We start from the raw sequence: 21,257 nt of genomic DNA, 5'->3' as shown, positions 1-21,257 counted from the left end.
AGTCCCCTGAAGAGACACCGAGCATGACTTTCCTTTTCCTTAATGACAAGATGCATGGGTCCCCATCATAAAAATCATCTCGTTTGACCCTGTTATATTAAGTGTGGGTGGGAACTGTGCTGGCCCAGGCCCACGAGTGAGCACACTTAGCTTCTGGGTACGTTGCTGGCTGGATTATTTCGTAAACGCTGACTTCAAATTTAAGGGCACTTGCCTCTGACAATGGAAATTCGTCGCATTCCTATTACGGGAAATGAATAACTGCGTTTGGACACCCAATTACCTCTGTAAACCTTTAAGAACACGAGTTTTAGGGCAGAGTGGGAGGTTGCTGGAGAAGCTGAAGGTACTGCATGCTAAGCCTGTGGCGTCCCCCGTGGCCCGGTCGACATGGGTGTTTGTGTGTGCGACTGAACGCGACGACCTGCCCGTCCCTCCCCAGCTTACACCGGACGGACGGGGTATGAGACGAGCATCACCGTGCGAGCGCGCGGCCTCCGGGCCAGGCCGGGAAGCGGCGGAGGGGCGCGAGTGCCACCTGCTGGCCGCCCGGCGCCGCGCATCCCCGAGGGGCCCGCGCACAGCTGGGCTCGGCTGCGCGGCCTACACCCGGGTGGGCGATTATGGAGATCGCGACGGCCTTAGCTCTTCCAGCAAAGCGTGCACGTGGAAGATGCTTAACCTCCCCACGGGCGCCGATTCGAATCGCCCGCGCGGAACGTCTTACGGTGGAAGTGAGCCCCCCAGCTCCTGAGCCGAGGCCTGCAGGAAGGTGCCCCTGCAACGCGGAGCTCCGCAGGGGGCCGGCTGTCTGCAATTTAGCGTTAGGGCTAAACAGTACCATCAATTAAGTGGGAGACGAGGGCAGTTGGGCCGTTTATTTCAAACCCAAGGCAGAACTGAGCCAGAATTCAGCTTTCAGTTGACGGTTCTTTAAAATAAATGACTCAAAACCCTGACAGTTGTTATAACCTTAGGCATTCAGCTTGGACCTTTGTCCGCCTAACTCCATTACTCAGCTTAATCACGTTACTTCCTGACTGCTGAGGAAAAGAAAACACTGACCTCCAAATGCTTAAGACGTCTCAGAATGGAAAGTGGGGTCCACATATCTCAGCAAAACTCTCCGTATCATTCCACTTTGCGATGGCTCATTTAAAGCAAACACACACACGACCAAACACTGACATGGATCCCTTCCCCTTCACTCTTTCTAGAAGTTCTAGAGATAAGAGGGGAAGACAGACTTAATATTTCTGGAATTCCTTTTTCATTTGTTAGTCATTTCTTAAAGGGCATTTTATGACCCCGTGGCCCTCTGAGGACTGACAAGGGTCTCTGCCCTCACCCGCCAGGACTTGGTAGATGAGGATTTTGCCCCTGGTACCTCACAAGGTCACAACACCGTGGCAAGATGCCCCCAAATGATTTCATGGCTTTGGAGCAATTACTGTAAAACGTTTCAATAAAAACAAGCTTCAACCTCCATTAGGATCCCATGTGCATTTGCTGTGGGCTGAGCCAGGATCCCGAGGGGGTGCAGGTGTGTCCCTTCTCCTGTGGCCTCAGAAACAGTGGCCTCTGTGTGGGGACAGAGCCCCAGAGAGCAGTTTCCAGACTCTCGGCCTCACGTGAAAAGGTGCTGGCTGGGATAGTAGATGGCCGTCAGCTGTGACTAACTGGCCATCAGCTGTAACCAGTTAGCAAGGTGTGGGTTGGTTGGCAGAGAGAAGTGGACGGCAGGTTGCAGATCGTGTGGCTCCTGCTTCCTGTGTCTCCAGCCCAGCCGCCAGCGAGAATATAGTGGTGTGACTCCCCTACCTATGGCTCCGTGGGTGTTCCTTTTTGGCCTCACCGTGTCCTGCGTTCTTGTGTGGGGAGCGGGAGCAGAGACCCTGCATGACTCTGACGGCACAGAACGACTCTCAGACTCCACCTGCTCTGGAGGGCAGCTGGGGCCTCAGCTTGAGGAAGGGAGAAGAACAAACAGGACCGTGTCACTTGGGGAATCAGCTCGCACCCACTGCCTGTGGCCACGGATCAGAACTCCATAACCCAGCCAGCTACAAGTATCTGATTTACCGGAGAGGAACCTGAGGCACAGAGAGAAGTGATTTCTGTCATCACAGAATTAGCTGGAAAGAGCCGGTAGAGAACCCAGGTCTCCTAGCCACGTGGGCCTTCCCAGCATTCCTCTTCCCTCCCAGGTACAGTGCGCCCAAGCTCCTTTTTTCTGCAGTTGACCAAACTTCAGGTATAAGAAAAACCAAAAAGCAAAGCTATTCTTTCGTCAAACACTCCAGCTTTACAAGTAAGTTAAAGACAAAGCGTCGCCGTTAAATTCCAAATCTCCAGGTTGGAGTGACATCCGTAATTGACCTTGTCGGTTGTGTTTTGTTTGTTTGTGTTCCCTTAGTTTCAGTTTAAAGAACATACTAAGAACAAGAATCTATACTGTTTATTCCACTCCCAACCTACTCTTTCCCCTCGTCCCCTCCCACACCCTACAAGCCCTGCCAATTTGTAAACAAATCAGAAAAGTCCCCAGTGGGCTGAAAAACTGCCCATGGTTTCCTCCAGCTGGAAAGAACTGTGCTCCACCAAAATCCAGGCCCCATTTATAATGGAAACCCTGATGGGCAATGTTGTCATTACAACCTTGCCATAATGAATGCTTCTGTGTGGTCAGAGTCGGGGTTTTTCCATGGTAATTTTCCATGGGAGATCCTTCCCCGAGAGGCTGATGTCAAATCTGGATTATAGCTTTGCCTTTAGAGCAGGGGCACTGGTGGCACTGAAAGTTCACAATTGTGTTGACTTTGGTGGTTGTGACTAGCGAGGGGGACGTTAGTCAAGTTTTGCAAGACTGATGTGGGAGGGGGCAGGACTTTGTTGGAGGAGACTCACATCATCTCCAGATTTTTAACCAGGCAGTATTTTCTCTGCTCTCAGTGGCTACGTCACGTAGAAAAAGTGATTAGTGCTAATTAACAGGTATTAGGGTGACCAGTTACCCTGGCTGGCCCGGGTCTGCCTGGTTTTAGCCCTAAAACCTCCTCACACCCCAGGAAACCCTCCAGTCCTGGGGGAACTAGGACAGACAGTCATCCTAATTACTATGGAACATAGAATCAAATTCAGGAGGACAGAAAAGCATCAGTCTACTTTAAAGAGAGGAACGAGGCTGAGGCATAGAGTAAAACCTTTGTTTGGTGCAGTTGGCATAGAAACACTGATGGAAATCAACTTGAACTTCTGGCAGGTCCAGAGGCCTCCCTGCTTTTGTGGCAATGGCAGTGAAAGCAATACGTGCACAATGTGTAATGTTTAGGTCCACTCAGAGTTCTTTTTGCTGTTTCCTGCGTAGCTCTGTGGGAGGAGAGGGAAGTGTGGGAGCCTTAAAAAAATCAAGAAAAGCAGCCAGGCCCAAGGAACAGCAGACACAAGATAAATTCCCCAGTTCCATGGGAGTGACACATACATTTGGACATTCTGGATGCAGCCGCTTACTGTAGGTGTGAAGAGGCCATTTAGAAGCCTAGACTGGTCTATAGGCCTTTTAACAGCAGGCGCATGCCTCCGTTTCCGTCTGCTTAGTGCCTGCTGTATGCTCCAAACACAGTTCTTAAAGGAGTGAATGAATAGGCCTTCTAGCCCCTTCAAGGGCTGGGAAGTTTGAAAAGGATCAGCAGATTCCCGGACCCACCTCCACCTTTCCCGGTGACACAGGCCCTTCTAACAGGATGTGCACTGTGAGAGACTGAATGGTGTCCCCTTGAAATTCACATACAGGAGCCCTAGCCCCCGACGTGATGGTGTTTGGAGATGGGACTTTGGTAGGTGTGGTCCTCATGATGAGATTAGTGCCCTTAGAAGAAGACATGAGAGCTTTCTCCCTCTCTCCCCAATGTGAGAGGACACAGGGAGAAGATGGCCGTCTGCAAACTAGCAAATGAGCTCTCACTAGGAACGGAATCACTGGCATCTTGACCTTGGACATCCCAGCCTCCAGAACGGTGAGAAGTAACTGTCTGCTGTGTAAGCCGCCAGTCTATGGCATTTTCTCATGGCTGCCTGTGAGGGCTAAGACACGTCCTGAAGCCGAATCATGACTACCGCAGTCACTAATCACTCATCGTGTGGTGTCCCAAGTTTAGGAAGACGTCCTAGAGAGTAGAGAACTGTGGAGGACAAGCCTGAGGCAGGGAGCAAAGTGGGGAACCAGGAAGGCCCCCAGGAGGCGCTGCGTGAGTTGTCTTGGAGGAGGAACAGGGCAGACTTGTGTAGGAAGAGGCTTAGGTTCCCAGCTGGGTGAGAACGGGAGCAGCAGGAACCCGTGTGCTCTAATAGTACAGTGAGCAACTCCGGATGGCTTTCTGTGGTTAGCAGACTCTCTTCACTGTACGTGTACCTGCTGCAGCAAAAGTTCTCAGCCAGTTCTCTGCCTGCAACGTCGAGCTGGCATGTGTGGCTGGCAACCCAACATCACGCCGAGGTCTGCGAGCTTACTGCAGGAAATGTTTGTGCATGCTCTTGGCGTGTGAGCTAAGTTACTCTACATTTTCTCTCTGGGGCTTGGATATTGTCCCTGAACTGGGAGGTGTTTGGAAAAGGTAAAAAGTGCCACCAGCAAACAGCACCCAGCCCTCCTCAGTGGTTTATGACTGGACTTCCTTCACCAGCGATGAAGGAAGGCTTCCAGAAATGATGAAATACTGATCACAGGCAACACCTGTAAGGGAAGAGTTAGAAAGAGACAGAGCACGAGGGGAAGGGATATTAATTCCCTTCTTGTGGATGAGCTTAAGTCACAGATAATATATCACACCAAATGGAGGAGTGAGCAGTCTGGAGAAAAAGGAAACAGAGCGTAAAGTCAGTGGAGGAGCGGGAGCCCACAAAGAACTGCCGTCTGGCCTTCAGGAAGGAGGGTGCGTGCTTAACAGAAAAATACCATTTATGCTTTGCTAGAGAGGTGAGGGGATCTCAGAGCGACCTTTGCATTGTCCCTTAGGTTGATGATTATAGCATACATTTCCCAGCCACTTCCAGAAAGGCTTGCCTCATCTCACCATGCGATTTCCTAAAAGAAGGCAGTTAGAATACATTTTTATAAAGAGATTAATAACCACGCGTGTCAAGAGAAGCTAACTGTAACACGAATCCAGAATAAAATAGGGCTCTAGGTTGTACCTCTGGGTTTCCTACAAGCCACAAAAACAACAGTAAAATAAAATAGGGATCGTATAGTTTGTAGAAGGAAGCAGGCGATTTTGATGGGAAGCCTTTTCTCCCCCTCACGCTGTGTTAGAGACCATCTCTTATGCCCAGGAGTGGTGTGTGGTGTTCACAGGGTTTCTTAGAGATAATCTGTTCTGGTTCCTTCATTTCTGAGGGGTCCAGGGGAGTGTGTGACACACAGGGTGTGCATGTCAGAAGTGGGATTTCTCCTATCCAGACACCCAGTGACCAGCCTGTCGTCTTATCTCACCGTGGCTGTGGTCAGATGATGACACTTGTCTCGGTCTCTGGCCTTCCCTTCGGGCTGCCATCCCTGTGGATGGACTCAGACTTGGGGGTGGATGTGAGGCAGGGCTCATCTGCAGGCCTTGGGCTCACCTGCGGCAGTGACATGCACGTGCCAGCAGTGGCAGGATGATTCGGGTCCGTTGTGAGCTCCCCGCAGTCCGAGCCAGCCGGAGATCTGCTGCGGACGACTGTGCTGGGGCGGAATCTCCTACCTGGACCCGTGCCTAGGATTGGGCTAATGTTGGCTATGGCGACGGGAAAGGGCTTAGCGGCCGGCTGAGGCGAGGCGGGCTGCGCGGGGCTGCCTCTCCCCCACGTCTGTGCCGTGGCTGGCCCACCTCCTCGGTGTGAGGGTGTGGCCCCTTCCGAGGTGGCACTGAAGTACAGTGTGACGCTCTCCTGTCCCCCTGCACCTCTCAGCTGCCCACCTGCACCTCCTTCTTGCTCCCTAGAAATAGCCCCTGCTCCTTCCTCTGGGATACCCCCCTGCTGTAGAGCTGATGGCCGCTGGACGGGACCTTTGTCATCATTATCGCTGGTAAAAGAGACGTAATTGGAGGTTTCCGACTGGTCAGCCTCTGCTTTTGAGACACCTCGAAACTCAGAGCCGTTCTGTGAGGTTAGGGGGCCATGGGGTGACGATGGGAGCTCTTGCTGGGAAAACGGGGGCTTCCTCTGCTGGTTGTACTGTTGGCTCAAGCCCCACGCAGGGGGACAGAAGTAACCAGGATGGTCTTCTCCAAAGGCTGCGTTGATCTTAGACACATTTCCCGTTTTTAGGGCAAGTTTCACCAACAGCCAGTGGTGGTGACTGAGGAAAGAGTCGCCCCCTGAAATCTGGCTTTCTAGCCCAGCCTCTGGGGGTCCCCACTGCGAGCTGGGGGGCTCCCCCAGACTAGTTAGCTCATGACCTTCTTCTTGACATGTGCCTGGGCTCTCCGTCCTGTCTTCAGCTAGAGCGGTGCCCTGGGGAGACGATTCTCTCTCTTCCTTGTCACCCCCTGCAAAGCCACAGGACTTCCTTACAAAGTCCTGCCAGGTGTCTGTGGACTTAGGGTGCAGCAGGCCGTAATAAATTAGCAGGGAGATGGTGCCTGGAAAAGACAAGAAAGAGAAGAGCTCAGTTTATAGGCTTCACAGTCCTGCGTCCTCCCCATGGCTTGCAGAATTGCAAGTTCGGGAGTTGTGAGCAGAGTCATGTAATTTGGGGTCCAAAGCGGGGCTCTTGTTGGAGCGTGAGGACAGGATCTGAGGAAGAAATTTACGTAGACTGCAGCTTCCACAGGCTGCAAATGTAGCTAAGCTTACAAAAGTAATAACAAAGTTTAAATCCTCTGGATTCTTCCTTGAGAGCAACTGCAGCTGAACACTCTAGACGTGTGTGTGCACGTGTGTGTGTGAGCACACGTGCGCACGTGTGTGAGAGACCGTGGTATTAGGTTAGTGCAAAAGTAACTGCAGATTTTGCAGTCATTTTTAACCTTTTAAACTGCAATTACTTTTGCACCAACCTAATAGAAGTGCTCATTTTACTTTCGGATAGCTGGATCAAATACTCAGCATTCGACTGTCTGCACACGGGTGGATGGGTTCCAAAGCTGGGAGGTAAGGAATAATCTCAAAAACAAGACCCAAGCAGAGGTTAAACATACCCATCAACACCCGTATCAAGGAATTTCCATGACCAGCTACAGCACTTCCTTTGTGCATAAACATCTTAATCGCAGAAGTGTTGACTACCGCAGTAACTTCTTTAACAGAGCGTTCCAGCAACCTCCCACGTTATTTCCAGTTTCCTGTTGTACTGGACGAAGTGGCTGGGTTCAGGGCGCTCAGTATAAACAGCATGAAGCCTGAAACAGGCGTGGGGGCACCTCAGAGGGGCAGGAAGAGCTGGAAGGAACCTACCGCCGATCCTCGCATCCTCTCAGAGTGCTGTCTTTAGGGGTGAGGGGTGGGAGGCAGAATTCCTACGTGGCTAGTGGGGCTCTGCAGCGGGCACAACGCAAGACTTTTCTACACATTGTTTTGAACTCTCACCGCCAGCCAGCCAGTGGGTGTTGCCACCCTTCTTTTACAGTGAGCCACCCAAGGCCAAGACAGGGGAACGAGGCCCCTGATCACACAGCCTCAGTGCACTTTGTCAGAGAAGGCAGACTTTCCGTGAGGCCATGTCATTCACGGGGTTCTTGCAGCCCCAGGCGGCACATAGTAGGCACTCAAAATTGTATGCCCAGGGAGCTCAAGATGACAGCCAAGCTGCTGATTTAAGCCTGTGCTCCTTGGACTATGATGCATGCACATCTTGCCACTGAGCACAACCTCCAGAGCTGCGTAGGAGTCGGGGTTCGGGCAGCTCCAGGAAACTGGGGAAGGCCTGGCTGTGAGCCCTCTGGCCAGCTGAGTGGGTGCAGGCCATCGGCCCCAGCTCCCACGCCTGCTCCCTACACCTGGGGTCAACACGCTGAGGAAGGGGACACCTTCTCCCTGGAGAGAGACGAGGTGGGGAACTGGGACCATGGCACACTGCAGGGGTGCTGCTGAACCCCTCCTTCTGAACTGAAGTGCTCACGTATGTGAAGCAGATCGGGGGGTGGCTTTTACTCCCGGCGCCGATGTGCTCAGAGCACTCGATCATGCCTCTGAGAACCACAAAATCCAAGTGTGTGGTTAGGCTTCCAGCTGACAACACCCCGCCCCCCCAGGTAAGCCAGGAGCCCCCAGACCCGTGTGCGATGGGGGTGAGCACCGCTGGGTCACACACGGGCAAGCGGGTCCTCAGCTTTCTGTCTGTCACTTACATGCCCCTGGCAGCTTAGAAATCAATTATTGGTTTAAAAAGGACTAGCGGTTACCAAACTGTTAGCCACACATGAGACAGTACTTAGCAGCAAAGGATGGGATGACTGACACACAAGGGCCTGGATGAACAGCCAGAGAATCATGCTGGGTGACACACCAATGCCCAAAGGTTACATATCCTGTGATGCCATCTAAGAACAGGTCGCAGTGACAAAGTTACAGAAATGGAGAACAGATGAGAGGTGGCCAGGGTTTCAGGAGGGGCCTGAGGTGTGAGGAAGTGGGCGTGGTTATGAAGGAGGCACAGGAAAGGTCCTGATGGTGACACAAATGTTCTCAGTGTACCGTGAATGTGTCACACCAATGTCCTCGATGTGATGTAGTTTTGCAAGATGGTACCACTGGGGGGATTGGGTAATGGTCCAGGGATCTCTCTATATTCTTTCCTTCCTCTCTCTCTCCGTCCCTTCCTTCTTTCTTTCACTTGTGTACAATTTTGAAACATTTCCCTGCTCTTTACCTTAATACCTTCCATCCATCCCCCAAAATCTGGCTTTAAAGTTATGTCATTGGTGAATTCTTTTCAGGGACCTCCCAGATATATTAGTTGTCCTTCTGACATTTCTTGCTTTATACGTTGTAAAAAATGTTTTCAAAAATTTTTATCAATGGGAGGATCCCTATGTTATTTCTTATAACCATAATTATCTCAAAAGAAAAATGTTTAATTTGAAAAAGAAGGGCTGAGTCAGCAACCCAAACGTTTAACAAGCCCTGACTTGTGCCATCTCATGATGGGGAGACAGCTTAAAGCCAGGGTAGTTTGTGGCCCCCAAACATTTATTCTAAGGCCACAACTTTTGAATCTGCTCCATCCTCCCTAAGGGCATGGATGCTGAAGGTCACGTCCTTTCCCTGGTCAGTGCTACTGACTCAGGCCAGTGTGACCTCCGGCTGGTATGAGCAATAGAAGGACCCAAGTCCCTCGACACCATTTCTCGGCTTTGGGGTCGGGGCTGCCCCGGTGGTACCCACCACTCCCGCATGCCTCATTCAGGATGTGGGTGACCACAGGGAAGGCTTTGGGGCGAGGGTGGGAGCTCAGGCCTATGAGTTGTATAAATAACTGAGGAAACAGCATCGATTGTGTTTCAGAAGCATAAGGACCCACGTGAGGCGTTTGGCGGCTGTCCTGGGCACTGTAGCACAGGCCTGCAGATGGAGAGGGCCCTGGTCGCTGGGCTGGGCCACGCTGTGTGGGGAGAGCAAGCTGACGACAGGGTGCCTTTTCTTTTTATTTTCCAAGCGTAGGAGAGGAATTCCCTTTCGGGCTTTCATGGGCCTGTTAGTCTAGGTTAACACAGTGGGCACAGGATAGACCTTGGACTCATTCATTCACTCTGAAAGTGTAACTGATTATCTAAAACTGCCAGGCCTCGGGCTAGATGCCAGACCGGAGCTGGGGGTGAGCTGGCTCTACCACTTACAAAGCGTCTGGCCCCGAGAGACGTCACTTAACTTCCTCTGAGCCTCACCTTCCTCAGCTGTAGGTTGGGGCCACTCACTAACCAGCTCCTCGGGCTCCAGTGACACAGTGTCAGGAAGATCAAGACTCTGTACCCCACATACCTTGGTGCTGAGGTCCCGTCCTGGGCCCGGCCATCGCTCTGGGGGGAGCCCTGCCCACGAGGGGTGGGATAGGAGTGTCAGCCCCACTGTGCTGGTTCCCGGCACAGCCAAGCACGGCCGACGAAGAAGGCTGAGCTGTGTGTCATCCCAGGTGGGGACGCCTTGCCACCCACAGTGCCGCGAGCACCACCCCTACCTTCTCTGAGCACAGTTTCCTGCCCTTGGAGTTGGTTTGTTGTATAGAAACAAGTTGGGGGTGTGGAGGGAGAATAAAAAGGCCGCGTTGGGTCTTACCAATCAGAAACCCAGACAAGACTCCTGCGATGGCCCACAGGCTAGTCACCGATGTCCCCTGGAGAAAGTCAGTGGCCAAGAGCAACAGGATGCCGTTCTCCAGCAGCATAATCTGTAGGACAAAGGGAGAGTCACCATGTAGCCAGGACTCCCGTCTCCTTCCTTCAGTGTGGGAGGCTGTGTCCTCGATGCCCACGGGGGCTCCACGATGACAGGGCCTCCTGGAAGCAGGGTCGGGGCCTGAGAGCTGCTCGGGCAAAGGGGGCACGTCCCTCTTCTCAGTGTGGCTCGTTAGCATGTCTGCAGAATCATAACCACACAGGGAATGTAAGGACGCAGCCCACATGGCTCCCTGGCGCCCTTTGGAGGGCTGAGGACAGATACCTCCTACTTTATGTACTTCACATTCCCATGTTAACTGTATGCATTATTAGTTTTATAACACAATAACTAAAAGTATCTGCAGAGCTGACAGAGCCATTGAATTCCAGTAAGCGAGAATCACAAACTTTCCTAACATTAAAAAAATGTTTTCAAGTATGTGCCTCTGAGAGGTAACTTTGGTCGGTGGCCACCAGGTGGCAGCATGCTTGCTGCGGAACACAGCCTCCTGCGGGGACAAAAAGGGCGCTGCTCTTACAGAAGGCTCTGGCCCTCCCATCAGGCAGGCTTATTAACCGTGCTTTCCAGTTTTCAAACATAAAGATATATTTTTTAAATTAATTAAACAATCTGGACATAATTCAAAGATGATGTATTGAAACACTGTGTATGAGACATTAAAAAAACTAAATTGTAATACTATGTCATGCTAAAAGTCCTTGAAAACTTTAGCACGGTCATTTATTGGCGTCATTTTAACTCTAAAAATGTCAAGTAAGGAGAGAATTAAAAACATCGAGGAGCTGCTTAACAACCCTAAGAATGTCTGTTCTCCCCATGCCTTGGGTTCTGGGTGGCTGTGACCTGAGGACACGTTTTTCCATTATTTAAGCAAAGCCATTAGCTATTAAAAACTAGAGCTACTCTAAGCAGCCACCAGGCCCATCCTCCTTAGAAAGTGGATTCTGTGTTCTTTTTCCTTTTAGAACAAAAAAAAAGAAAAGAAAAAGGAAGGAAGGAAGGAAGGAAGGAAGGAAGGAAGGAAGGAAGGAAGGAAGGAAAGAAGAAAGAAAGAAGGAAGGAAGGAAGGAAGGAAGGAAGGAAGGAAGGAAGGAAGGAAGGAAGGAAAGGAAGGAAGGAAGGAAGGAAGGAAGGAAGGAAGGAAGGAAGGAAGGAAGGAAGAAAGAAAGGAAGAAAGAAAGGAAGAAAGAAAAGTTGCATTAACCCTCTCTTTGCCAACAGAACAGTTTTTCCCCAAGGGGTGAAAACAGTTTCTCCCTGACTTTCGGTCAGGGTCAGGTCTCATGTCTCTTTACCAGGGGTGGTGCCTGCTAGGGACTGGACAGTCCGTGAGAGGACCATGTGGCAGGGCCTGATGTGGGAATGGTGTTGGCAGGAGGCCTGGACCACAGGATCGGAGACCTGGGTCTGGCCGGGCAGCACCACTGGCTGGCCCTGGACGTGCCACTTTGTCTCTGGGAGTCCAGTTCCCCAGCTGTAACTGGGATTTGCACACCCCACGACGCTGTAGGGCTGTGATGAGTCTAAAGGAGCCTGTGAGTCAGACGGTGAAGGGCATACAGACGGTGTGATAGCTGCAACTTCCACTCTGACCTTCGATAGTGTCTAATTTCTATTGTTCCTGCTGAATCACTCTTAACCCAGTGATCTGGTGACGAAGACACCGGGAGCTATAAAGTGTTTGTTTCCCTTGAACGCGTAACAGTCTCTAAACTCCTGGGAGATAATAGAGAGACAAAGGTATGAAAGTGACCAAAACAAAAACCAAAGCAACGAACGCACAACTTCTGCTCATTTCGTTCCTGGTAATCGGGGCACATTTGGGCATTGGCAGATGAAGAAACTGCTTCTGCAAATGGACAATAAAACGAGTCCTCCATTTTATTCACATGCGCATGCACATGGGCTGGGAAGCTGTGACATGCATGATGCTGAACAAATTCATCCTCACCCCATACAAGGTGGGTATTATTATTATTCCTGGTTTCAGATGTGGAAACTGAGGCTTGGTGAGGCTCTGGGCTTCTCACACACCACGAGTCCTCTTCCATCTGTCCATCTGTCCTTGTGGCCTGCGGGGTCAGGAAGCTCTACAGGGCTCAGTAGGTGACCACACCACCCACCTTCCTGGTCAGGGGCTATGTCTCAGGCCACTTACACTTGCTACCGGCTCCGGGAAGTGCCTGCCTGCCTGCCTGCTCCCCGGCAATCTCTTCATCTTGTATTAGTAATGGCCTGGCCACTACTTGTGGGTTATTTTGTGCCAAGTTGTGTATCATTTTATTTAATCATCCCAGGGTCCCTGAAAATGTGGATTTTATGTAACTGTCACAGGGACGCTGAGAGGTGGGTGGCCTGTTTCCTAAAGTGCCGATGAAAACAACAGGTTCCGAGAGTTTACATTATTGGCCAAACCAGTCGATGATAGTCATTGGTGGGGCTGGGGGTCCCTGCAAGCTTGTCTGATTGCAACACCTGTGCTCTGAAGCCTGTGGCTGCATCCTCTCTCCTTTGCTCTTTGCAGAGCAGCTCACCTCCCCCTTCCAGTCAAAAGCATCTCTGGTCATCCAACGGGATGTGAAACTGACAGCACTCCTGTGAGTTTCAGACATCGCTTTTCTCCTAGCATCTATCCACATTCTGCCTTTTTTTTGGCGGGGGGGTTATTTGTGTATAAAATAGCTTATGTTTTGTACTAGCTGGGAAGCAGCCTAGAGGCAGTCCATTACCTCACCTCCGGGTTTTTCAAACTATCTAGGACGATGGCTGTAAGTCAATAACTGAGTTGATTAACAAGGATATTGTGTATATAACAGAGTAGAATTATGATTATATTTATCAGATGGGCTGGCGTAGAGAATGGCTGAAAACATCACCAAAGTCGCCAAAATTCTTGCTACGGTAACTGTGTGGGAACAACTGGGCGTCAGGTTCCTGTTTCCAGAGTCCACATCTCTGTTTGAGACTAGAATTCCTTTTTGAATTTTCCCTAAAACCAAGCTATTCCTTCTTAAATAGATGTGCACACACACACACACACACACACACACACACACACACACACGCTCTACAAACACAGTAAGGACTGAAGGAAACCGCCATCACCACTTGCCATATAGAACGTAACCATCCTGTTTCTGGAAGGGCCGTCCCAGAAGTTGAGGTAGCAGAGGGTGTACACGGCGCCCACTAGCACGTTGAACAGCCGCCAGGGCCAGGTGCTTTCCACAATGTCACTCTGCTGGGCCACGAGCCAGAACATCATCACCAGCCAGTGGGCACCTGGCGAGAGGAGGGCCATTAGAGTCCACTCGGGGAGGCAGGGCGGGGGTCGGGCAGGGACATGGAAACCGGGCCTCGAACCTCCTCTCTGATCTGACCACGCCTGGCTCAGTGTCCGTGAGGTCAAACCCAGAAGAGATCTGAGGGGCACAGAAAATCGACACATTTTATCTTTGCACGTATTGTCTCATCTGGTCCTCATCAAGGGTACCTGACCTAATTCGGGGACGAGAAAACAAAGACTAGCCTCAAGAACACTTACCCAACGTATGCCCTCTTAGTTCCAGAAGGCGGTTGGTTGGTGGGCAGTTATGAAACTGATGGCCCATGATGGTCAGTCACTGCTACCGGGGCTAACACCCTCCACAGCCACACGACAGGCCTTCCTGCACTCCAGCTATAATTTTATTCTTCTGTTTTAAGATGAATACTATCATATGGGACTTGGAGCTCAATTAAACAATATATGAGTAATAAAGTTACTCTCTCTTTAGGAGTACAATTTCTTTCAAAAATGTCTCCTTTCTGTCCTAAGTGTGTTAACATTGGCTCTAGTGCACGTCTAAATATTTCTCAATGCCTCCGTTCTCTTTAAACAGGGGTGCACTGCTGCTTCTTGCAGCATGCGTTCCCCGATGACCAGAGGAGATTCCTGTCCTTGGCACACGGGACACACAGGGCCCTGCAGGGACTCGGCATAGTCAGGCAGAGCACCTACCATTGCTGTTCTCATGTCCATTCAGCTAGACTGAAGCTGAGCAAACGTTGGGCTCAGTGGAGTGGTCCTACGTGAAATAGAGATGTCTAAACTTCAGTGTGCAAACGCAGTTAAGGGCTTTCGGAGGCTATGAAAATATAGTATGTACTGTATATTTTTCTAGTGGGTCAGGGCAAGGGGATGCCCTGCCTCCCTCCTGTTTGAATGACAGCTTTTCTACAGAATAGGTTTCAGCCCAGGGTATAGAACCCAGTGTTCTAAAAGCCTTCACAGCAAATACAGCTGTGATCTGCAGCTGGCTGGGCCATTGGCTACGGGAGCTTATCTCCACGAGAACACCATCCATTGCTGCCCTTCCCTGGCTCCTCATGGGGCCTGCAGTCTCTTCCTCCATCGCCTGCCTCTGGGCTGGCCGTGACTGCGTTGATGGCTGGCATACAGCAGAAGTGGTGCTGACCCAGTGCTGAGCCAGTTTTGAGGGCTGCCCGTTTCCACTTCCTTGTTCTCGGAATTCTCAGCTGCCAAGTATGCAGTCCAGGCTACCTTGCTGAAGAGAAAGGGCACGAGGAGCCTCGGGTGCCCAGCTGAGAAGGAAGATGGCATCTGTACAGCCATCCCAGTGGAGCTTCCCTGGGAATCCACACACCCACTATCCTACTGTACCCTTGTGAGCCCCCCCAGGCAAGAACCCCCATAGTCAGACCCCAGAACTGGGGTTGATGATTGGAAGTGGCTATTTGAAGGCATTAAGTTCTGGCGTAGTTCATTATACGGCAATGGGTAGCCAGGACACACGCTCACTTACCTCCAGCCACGAAACCCCAGGCGTGGTGAGCTCTGAAGAACAAAGCCAGACTCAGGACGCGGGCTCCCACCATGCCCATCCTCCACAGTTGCTGGCAGAAGAGGGCAGCCCATGGCATGGCGAGGTGACCCGGCTTCATGGAGCCCATGAAATGAGCATAGCACACCAGGGCCCAGGACAGGGCCGCCCAGGAGCACAGGGCGCTCATCCCTGGAAGAGATGTGGGCAGCAGTGTTTGTGAAACGTCCATCCTCCGATTAAAACCTGGTTTCATGAGGGCATCTATAAACAAGCACCCTGACGGCGGGTAACAGACCCCTGTGTAAAACACACGTCTGTGCACAGGAAGAACTGGGGATGTGAGATGTGTCCTCAGCATGATGCTTCCCCAGAAGCGAGCTGGGTTCTTCCTCTGTACAGAAAAATGTACAGTGACTGTACATTTAGAGTGACTGAGTGACTTAGTCACTTAGAGTGACTGAGCCTCTACGCCCCTTGCTCTGAGCTCTGTTTGTAACAAAGCAGTTCAGAGGGCTCTGAACATGGTATTCCATCTCAAATGTACTTTGTTGTCCGATCCACACAAAGGAGGTTTGATCAAAGAAGTAAAACCAGAACACCAAACCGTGCCTGGCCCTGTGATAAGGCCAGATGGAAGGACAGCGCAGTCCTGACTCAGGTATTTAACTTCTGCATGTAGAAATGTGGACACTCGGCAAAGACAGGGAAGAGGAAGGAGGCGTGGGGGGAGAGCAAGAAGCCACCAAGAGAAAAGGAGAGAAAGGAGGAGCACGCCAACGCCTGGGGCACGTGCCAGCTGCAGGCAGACATTGCCGGGGTCTCTCAAGGGATAAGCCGCTGGCAGCACTGACTTATTCTAGTGACTAAAGATGCAGGAAGGACGCAGTGATGTTGCCAAGAAGCAGAGTGTGGACCTTTGCCAGGTGTTTCGAGGGTGTGTGACCCACAATTTCTATGTTAGGGACTGAGCCCATGAAGGGAGCCAACCCCCTGGGAACTGATCACCCCCTTGAAAGCCTGTGTTAGCCATGACCTTGAGCTTGTGAGCTTGGGCTGCCTTCATCCTCCCTAGCAGGGGAAATCTTCGATTGTGGACTTCTGCTAAATAAAGCATTTGTGTGTGTCCCCCTTGAGAAGTGGGACAGTCTGTGCCTTGTGGATGAAGTCACTCACCTGGCACAATATCTGTGAAGTCCGAGGCGAGGAAAACATACGTTTGAAGCAGCAAGTGGGGTGCGGTCTGGAGCAGGGCTTCCACGAGGCGGAGAGCTGACAGGTCAGCCTCCTGGAGCAGCAGCTCGCCCCGGTGGCGGGCCACCCCATCCTTCCACAGAACAGTTGCCATGGCGTCCCAGTGTCTGAGGAAGAGCAAGGATGTGTGGTGCAGAGTCAGACTTCGCCAGCTTGACTAGGGCACCCCCCTTTTTCTGGCTTGTTGTGGGGACCTATAGCGTTCTGGAGAATAACCTCTCAGATGTGCACACCGCAGTCCCTGAGCTCTGACTCCAGACTGAAGACATGCTCTCCAGTCCAGATTCTGCCATACGTGACCCTGTTCAGCCCATGTGTGTGGTGGTGGTGGGGGGGGGGTGTGCCACAGCCTGGAGCACACAGGTTTGCTGGGGGCTCTCTCTCTGAGCCTTGCATGGAGCTAACCCGGACATGCATCCCCCACCCGGGAACCTTTTGGGATGGGAATTACTAATTCGCTCAACAAATGCTTGTTGCAAGGTACCATGTCACCATTGCTTTAGAGCACACGGAGACGAGAAAACATATCCTCGTCCTCACAGAATGGAGAATTTTGTGTGCTACTGACACTGGGACAGGCATAGAGCAGAATGAGAAGGAAGAGGGAGCCTGGCTGGGGACGGCCTGCGACCCAGGCGGCCGGAGGTGATGGGGAGACAAGAGAGTGGAGTCACTGTGGGACCAGCTGCATGAATCTGGATGCACTGAAAGCCTGACGCAGCCCCAGTTCTGAGGAAGGCACTGGATGAGCCGGGCCCGAGGGTCCCACACAGCTCAGGAGGCAGGTTTACGTGGCAATTGTTCAGGGATCTGCTCTCAAGGGACTGGCACTGGCTTAACTCTCCCTTTGAGCTGTGAAATATTAGCTTAGAACGTTGACTCATGTTTTTCAATAGGCGGTCTGTCCTTGAGGTCACATACTTGATGGCTACAAGGAACTAGGTGGTCCCAGGAGGACCCAAACCCTTAATTGTTTTCTTACTGGGCTGGGCTGAGGCAAAGGCGTGAGAACGGTACACAGGGCCCAGTAGGCTTTAATCCTTTGTGAGCCTGATGGGAAAACCACCTTTGCCCTCCTCCCCGTAGTAAGAGTTGGATCTTTTCAGAAGAACCGCACTGAGTAAAGCCAAAGGCCCAATATTAGGCAAACGTCTGTGGCTGCAAACTGGTTTTGGTGCCTTTACGCACCTACCGTTCCAGCTGTGAGGGGCCCATGACAGTCGGGGTGGGTGCTTCATGTCTATCAGAAGCACCCTCTACCTCCAACTTCAGATTCTACTCTGGGAGGAAGGGAATTAGTCCCTCCTCAGACTCAGCTGAGAAATCAGAAAACTCACTTCAGCTTCCACAGAGAAAGCCCTGCGAACAGCCGGAAGGCATAAACCACCGAGAACAGCCTATGGCACAGCCCGAGGCCTGAAAACTGGCAATGACTCCTTGAGCACCCCCACCGCCAACCCTTGGCACCTACCACTTAATGAATACGAGAACTGCAGGGCTTCACCCATCTGATCCTCCCAGTGTCCTCCCTTTTTTATTCTTGGCAACTCTATGGGATGATGAAACAGCTGAGAACTGAAATTTGCCATTTATGTACTGGTGAGCCCGCCCACGTGTGCCTGCCCACAGGTGAGCCTGCCGCACTAGGCCCATCCAGGCTGCTTTTTAGTGGCAGTAATGGGCCCTGGCTCCCAAATGGCTTCTTCCTGCACAAAAGGTTCGATGATGACGCCACCAGGCCACCAGGCCAGCTCCACTGCCTGGCCTGTGCTCCAAGCTGTGCCCACTGCCTCGACTAAGGTAGTAGTTGTTACAATGGAACTAGGTGGGGGGGAGGGCGGTTAGGACCCTGAGGGTAGATTACCTGTGCACACATGAACCCTCCTACCACACTTACGCGATCAGGCTTACCGCTTCCACACGCCAAGCTGTAGGAGGTGCAGCGTGACCAGCCAGCAGGGGCCCTGCTGTCCGTCTGCTCGGAACCACAGATAGCTCAGGGCCTGGACAAAGCAGCCGGGCAGCAGCACAGCAAGGGCCAGCCACCCCCAGAGCGGCTGTCCTGTGGTAAAGTAGTAGGTCATGGTGCAGAGGCCTGGGGGGCGAGGGGGAAAGGCGGAGGGGGAATGGAAAATGGAATGAGCCTGGCGGACCAGCCAACTCTGCGTCCCCAACAGGCGGGCCTCTGCTTAGAGCCAGCCCTGGAGCTGGCACAGCCCGTTGGCAGTCAAGGTGGGCCTGAGATTGAATGAAAGTGCTAGGGCTTCATTAAGTACTAGGGCTTTGATTGAGGCCCCCAGAGGTTCAGACACCATGGTTCTTTAAAGGGACTGTTAGATGGCACAGAACGTATGTGCAAAAAAATACCTGGCACCTAGTATGTGCTGAAAAAATAATGCCAAGCCTGCTCTCTGGGGACGGAGTTATTTATTTTTGAGGCCTGACGGGTGGAGACAAATTTTAGTGAGGATCTGAGCTCCCCAACCCATGACAGTGGGGTGGGTGCTGGTGTCTGTCCACCATACAGAAATGGTTTCCTGACTACTGCTTGGGTTTCCCAGTATTAGAGGTTAAAGTGGATGTGCAGGCACATAAAGCCGCCAATAGTAGCGGAAACCCAACCTGGCCCAAGACAGGTAGAACCCTGTAGGCCTGGACGAGGGGTCAGGGCTTGGCCGCCACCCTAGGTCCCCAGGCTGCCCCTGCTGGAACACGCCAGCCCGTGCACCCAGCGGGTCGGAGAAGGAATGCTGAGGCCGGGGCAGCTCCCCATTGGGAGGGCAGGGGGAGGACGGCGGGGCTGGCGGGGCTGAGGCCTTGGGCTCCGGTCTTGGCTTCAGGAGCTTTGCTGCTGATCTCACTCGACCTCCTCCTGGGTGCCAGTCTTGCCCAAAGCCCCTGGGAAACAGCGCGGTGGGGGAGCCTCGGCGGAACCCGCAGAGACAGCGGTTCCAACAAGGGACCCCGGCAACCCAGAGGCAGCACCCGGCTCCCACTGGCGAAGCGCAGAGCCGGCGCCCACGCCCGCGGGGGACTCCAGGTGCGTGCCTGCTGGGGAGCGCGCGTGGCGGGGGGCGTCTAAAAGTTGTGGCCTCATCAAAGACCCCCCCTTCGGACGCCTCCGAGGTAGACGCGTCGCAGGGACCGGGACCCGGGCGGAAGTGGGCGGGGCCTCCGCTCCGGCACCGACAGTTACAAATTCAAACTAGGAAGGCGCGAAGTGTTGCCATCTTGCTTCGTCTCCGCCGGCGAGGACGCCGCTGCTCACCGGACAGGGGTGCTCCCCGCGAGCCGCGTTCGGCCCTGTCCTGAACCCTGAGGCAGCACACAGACCTCCAGGGCAGTGTGGACGCCGTGCCCCGTCCCACCCCCCTCAGCCCCGTTTCTAAGCAGCCAGCCCGGGACGGGGGCGGGGGAGCAGGGCGCACCCGGGCCGCCTTCGGCCCATCTCGCACCCGCAGCACTTTGCTGAGTCCAGGAGGCCTTCCTGGAGGGAGGGGCGGCTCTGGGAGGATCAAGTATCTGCGGGGAGAGGCCGTGCATCTAACAAAGGACCATGCATCCGCGGGGTGAGGGTGGGGGAGGGCGTGCATCCACTGGAGGGCTCATGCGTAGGAGATCATGCATCACGGGTGGGGGCAATCACGCATCCACGGAGGATCGCGCATCGCGGGGGTGCACTCAGGGCGGGGCGGACGTCCTCAGCAGGCGGCTGGGGTGCACGGTGCTACACTGGCGCGCAGTGCTGGGCGCGGGGGTGGGGGGGGCAGGCTGCCCGCCGCGGCAGGGGTGGCGTGGAGGGGTCGGGTGTTGGAGGGGTGAGCATGGCAGGCGCCCGGCCTCGAGCCGCCCAGCACTCACGCGCGCTCTGCTCGGCCGCCTGCAGCAGGGCGGAGAGCCCCAGCAGCCCCGCGCGCATCCTCGCCGCCCGCCGCCTCGCCCCGCCCCGCCCCCTGCGCGCCGCCCGGGCGGGAGGTTTCCGGCCAGACCCGCGGGAGGCGTTTCGGCCCAGCCGCGAGGCCGGTTCTGCTTTATCTCAAGTTAGCGGCGGGAGCGGGGAGGCAGCGCTGTTTTCTGGCCACTGGGCTGCAGCAGATGGAGCCTCTCGATGTGGGCAGGGTGTGTCCTCGCTGCTCCCCAACCTTGTAGCGGAGCCCGGAGAAGCACCTGGTGAGCTGCAGGGCTGCAGGCAGCTTGGTCCGGAAGGTGGTCCACGGGTCACCGCCTCTGGGGCCGCTGACTGGCAGGCGCGTTGACCACTCGTCGGGAAGCGCACGTCTGCGGGAGGAGGTGGGGTAGAGCCCTTAGTGAGTCCGAAGTCTTCCAGGGCGTGTTCGCTGGCTCTAATGCGTCTCACCTTTAAATCTATCCCCATCTCTGGCCTCACAAAAGCTTTTTCTAGATGGGCCTCAGGGTTAATCAAGATTCCAATTTGCAAGAAGGAACACTGCGCACTGGAAAACCTCTCTGGAGATATGTACATATACATGATACGTGTAATATATGCCATATACATATATATATATATATATATATATACATATATATATCGTGCAGTGTGCATATATGTAGTGTGTGTATATATTATGGATACGCATATACTCACATATATAGTATAATTTCAGGAAGAAGTGCTATTTAGTCACAGCCAAGGTGATGATGAACTTGGGGTCTTTAACTCCTAAAGCAGGCAATTAGCAAAACTATTCCTCCTTTTTATTTTGGGGGAGTTTTGCAGCCCAGTCCTTGAGTCAAGGGCGTTTGCCACTTCCCATGGGGTCTTGCTGCGCTGATCACACTGGT

The 21,257-nt window shown here is 53.0% G+C and overlaps 1 protein-coding gene across 1 annotated transcript; it reads right to left on the bottom strand.

Moving 5' to 3' along the window:
- Positions 1–2,513: 2,513 nt before the first annotated feature.
- On the bottom strand, positions 2,514–20,465 carry XKR5 (XK related 5). The gene is made up of 7 exons (XM_081045384.1): positions 20,316–20,465; positions 18,366–18,549; positions 16,377–16,561; positions 15,183–15,392; positions 13,490–13,659; positions 10,255–10,366; positions 2,514–6,623 (listed from the first exon to the last, which is right to left on the bottom strand). The coding sequence occupies exons 1-7, from the start codon at positions 20,371–20,373 to the stop codon at positions 5,503–5,505; spliced, it is 2,040 nt and encodes a 679-aa protein (XP_080901510.1). The 5' UTR covers positions 20,374–20,465; the 3' UTR covers positions 2,514–5,502.
- Positions 20,466–21,257: the final 792 nt, after the last annotated feature.

Source organism: Rhinolophus hipposideros, assembly GCF_964194185.1.
Source record: "Rhinolophus hipposideros genome assembly, chromosome: 4".
Taxonomy (NCBI): domain Eukaryota; kingdom Metazoa; phylum Chordata; class Mammalia; order Chiroptera; family Rhinolophidae; genus Rhinolophus; species Rhinolophus hipposideros.
The sequence above is the reverse complement of the archived record's forward strand: the minus strand, read 5'-3'. Positions and strand labels throughout refer to the sequence as shown.